The sequence below is a fragment of the Oryza glaberrima genome, chromosome 1 (assembly GCF_000147395.1).
Source record: "Oryza glaberrima chromosome 1, OglaRS2, whole genome shotgun sequence".
Taxonomy (NCBI): domain Eukaryota; kingdom Viridiplantae; phylum Streptophyta; class Magnoliopsida; order Poales; family Poaceae; genus Oryza; species Oryza glaberrima.
The window spans coordinates 1,374,580-1,377,154 of NC_068326.1; the positions used below are offsets into that span (position 1 = coordinate 1,374,580).

Below are 2,575 nucleotides of genomic sequence, written 5' to 3' on the forward strand. Positions count from 1 at the left end.
TAATTATTGCTCAAGGCTAGTGAGAGTCGTAGCTACTATATTACTACTGTTGGAATTTTGAAGAACACACTTAGTTGATTTGTTCTTATAAAACTGAATAATTATAACATAGGGGATATTATATTAGAAGAAGAAAAAGCAAACGCGCATGTTACCTCGCGGAGAAACCGTCAAAACCAACTAAATGTTGAGAAGTAAGGTGATGATTTGACAAGACCACAGCTAATCAAGTAAATTAAGCTTCGTTCTAGAGTCGTTACACTTATCTATTTAGTTTTCTGTTTGCTACACTGAGGTGGTTTTCATGTCATATATACATTCCGAGCTAGGTCAGCATATTGCAACAGCTATAGCAGTACTACTACTATAGCTTGAATGGAGTAAACATATGACTTCTTTTTTTTCCTCCTAATACCGGGTTTCTAATTAGTCGGAACCTTCTGTCAGATCCCTTTCTTTTTGAGGCAAGTACACAATATATATTCAACTCCCATATATATATATTAATTATAACCAAGTTAATTCAACCTAGGACCACTTGGTCAGCCAGATCGATCACCATCACATACCTAGTATGTATATAAAATTATCTAAGTAATTAAAGTTTAGTTATAAGTTTTAGAAGAACCTTAGAGAGATCATGAGATGGAACAGTGAGGGGCATTAGGGTAACATCACATGTAGGGGAGAAAACCAGCTTTCCACTCCCAGGGAAACCGGAGGCTTTCCAGTCCGCTGCCGAGCTAACCCACGGCTCCACCTCCCAATGCTTTATATACACCCAACCTCTCCGCCCACACACCCACCACCATTTCCTCCTCCTTCTACCTCTAGCTCGGCATTGCTAGCTCGATCTCACCGGTCGTCGTCTCCGGCGAGCCGCGCGGGTTAGTTTGCGAGGATCATGCGGATGAGCTGCAACGGGTGCCGCGTGCTGCGCAAGGGGTGCAGCGACAACTGCGCTATCCGCCCCTGCCTGCAGTGGATTCGCAGCCCCGATGCGCAGGCCAACGCCACCGTCTTCCTCGCCAAGTTCTACGGCCGCGCCGGCCTCATCAACCTCATCACCGCCGGCCCCGAGCACGTCCGTCCTGGTACGTGTGCTTAGCCCTTGTTGCTAGCTAGCTACATGGCCATGGCGTTTGAGTTCGTTCTCTGACTCTTGGGTTGCGTACGTGTGCAGCCATATTCCGGTCGCTGCTGTACGAGGCTTGCGGGCGGATGCTGAACCCGGTGTACGGATCCGTCGGCCTCCTCTGGTCGGGGAACTGGCAGCTTTGCCAGTCCGCCGTCGAGTCCGTCCTCCGCGGCATGCCCATCGCGCAGCCGCCGCCGTCCGCCACCGCCGTGCCCCCGCTCCCCACCTGCGACATCCGCCACGTCGGCGCCAGGAGAGGCGACGTCCATGGCGCCGCGGCCGGCCCGGTTGCCGACCTCCACCGGCTTGACATCAGCTCGCGCGCCAAGTTCAAGAGGCCCGGCGGCGCCGCCGCCGCCGCCCACAGGTCCGACCATGCCGCCTTCGAGCTCGTCTTCTCCAAGCCCGCCGCCGCCATGGCCGTCGATGTGATAAGGCAGGCGCAGCCGCTCAACTGGGCGCCCGGGGCGCTCAGCCACGAGTCGGCGAGCCACGACGCCGCGCCGCCGGAGAGCGAGGGCCACAGCAACGACACGGCCGACACCGTGGACGGCTCCCACGTCAGCCAGTCGGAGCCGGAGCCGAGAGCGACGTCGGCGGCGACCGAGGTGCACGACGCCGGCCTTGACCTCACATTAGGTCTACCGCCGCCGCCGCCGCTGCCGGTGCAAAAGACCGAGCCGGCGGACAGCGACGGCGGCAGCCAGCAGCAACACGATCATCGGAAGGAGAAGCCGGTGGAGCTCGGCTTGGCAATCTCAACTTCAGTAGCAGCTCAATGACCGATCAATATATACCTAAATATTTGTGATCAAATTTCCAATGGACATATACTGATAGAGAAATATATATATGGATCAGGAGGAGTATTTTGACGGTCATAAGTGTCAATTAATTAGGTGTTAATTCATAGGAGCTAGCTAGTGTGTATTTGATGTCTTCCAATATTGGAGACATCGATGTAATAATCATCCACCTTTTCTTTTTTTTTCTATACACTGTCACATTCATTTTTCTCTTTTCATCTCTTATCCTTTTTAGTTTGAGATCAATATTTTCCATGTATAGAGAGTTTGATGTATGCTTGCGTGACTATGATACCGATATATAGCACCTGAAAGGGATTCGTGTACGTCATGCATATGTGCATGCATGCTATTTATGATACAGGAACTATATAGACGAATTTCTTTGTTAACAGAAATAATTCCGAGTTCATATATATATGATGCAGATGCACACACTTAAATTTTCATATGTAGATGAATATTTGTTTCCACATAGCAAACATATCAAATTTTCTGATAAATTACCAAAATATAACTCTATGGGATTTTGACTAAATACTTGAGCTTGATTGGATATATTTCTCAGAACCAAAAAAAAAGGCAAAGAAATTAATTAAATCCAGTACTAGAAAATTTTCCTCCAAGGTAA

At 49.3% G+C, this 2,575-nt stretch overlaps 1 protein-coding gene across 1 annotated transcript; it reads left to right on the forward strand.

Annotated features, from left to right (window-relative positions):
- Positions 1–818: 818 nt before the first annotated feature.
- LOC127759831 (LOB domain-containing protein 40-like) lies at positions 819–2,262 on the forward strand. Its single transcript, XM_052284050.1, has 2 exons — positions 819–1,094; positions 1,184–2,262. The coding sequence occupies exons 1-2, from the start codon at positions 905–907 to the stop codon at positions 1,918–1,920; spliced, it is 927 nt and encodes a 308-aa protein (XP_052140010.1). The 5' UTR covers positions 819–904; the 3' UTR covers positions 1,921–2,262.
- The last annotated feature ends 313 nt before the right edge of the window (positions 2,263–2,575 follow it).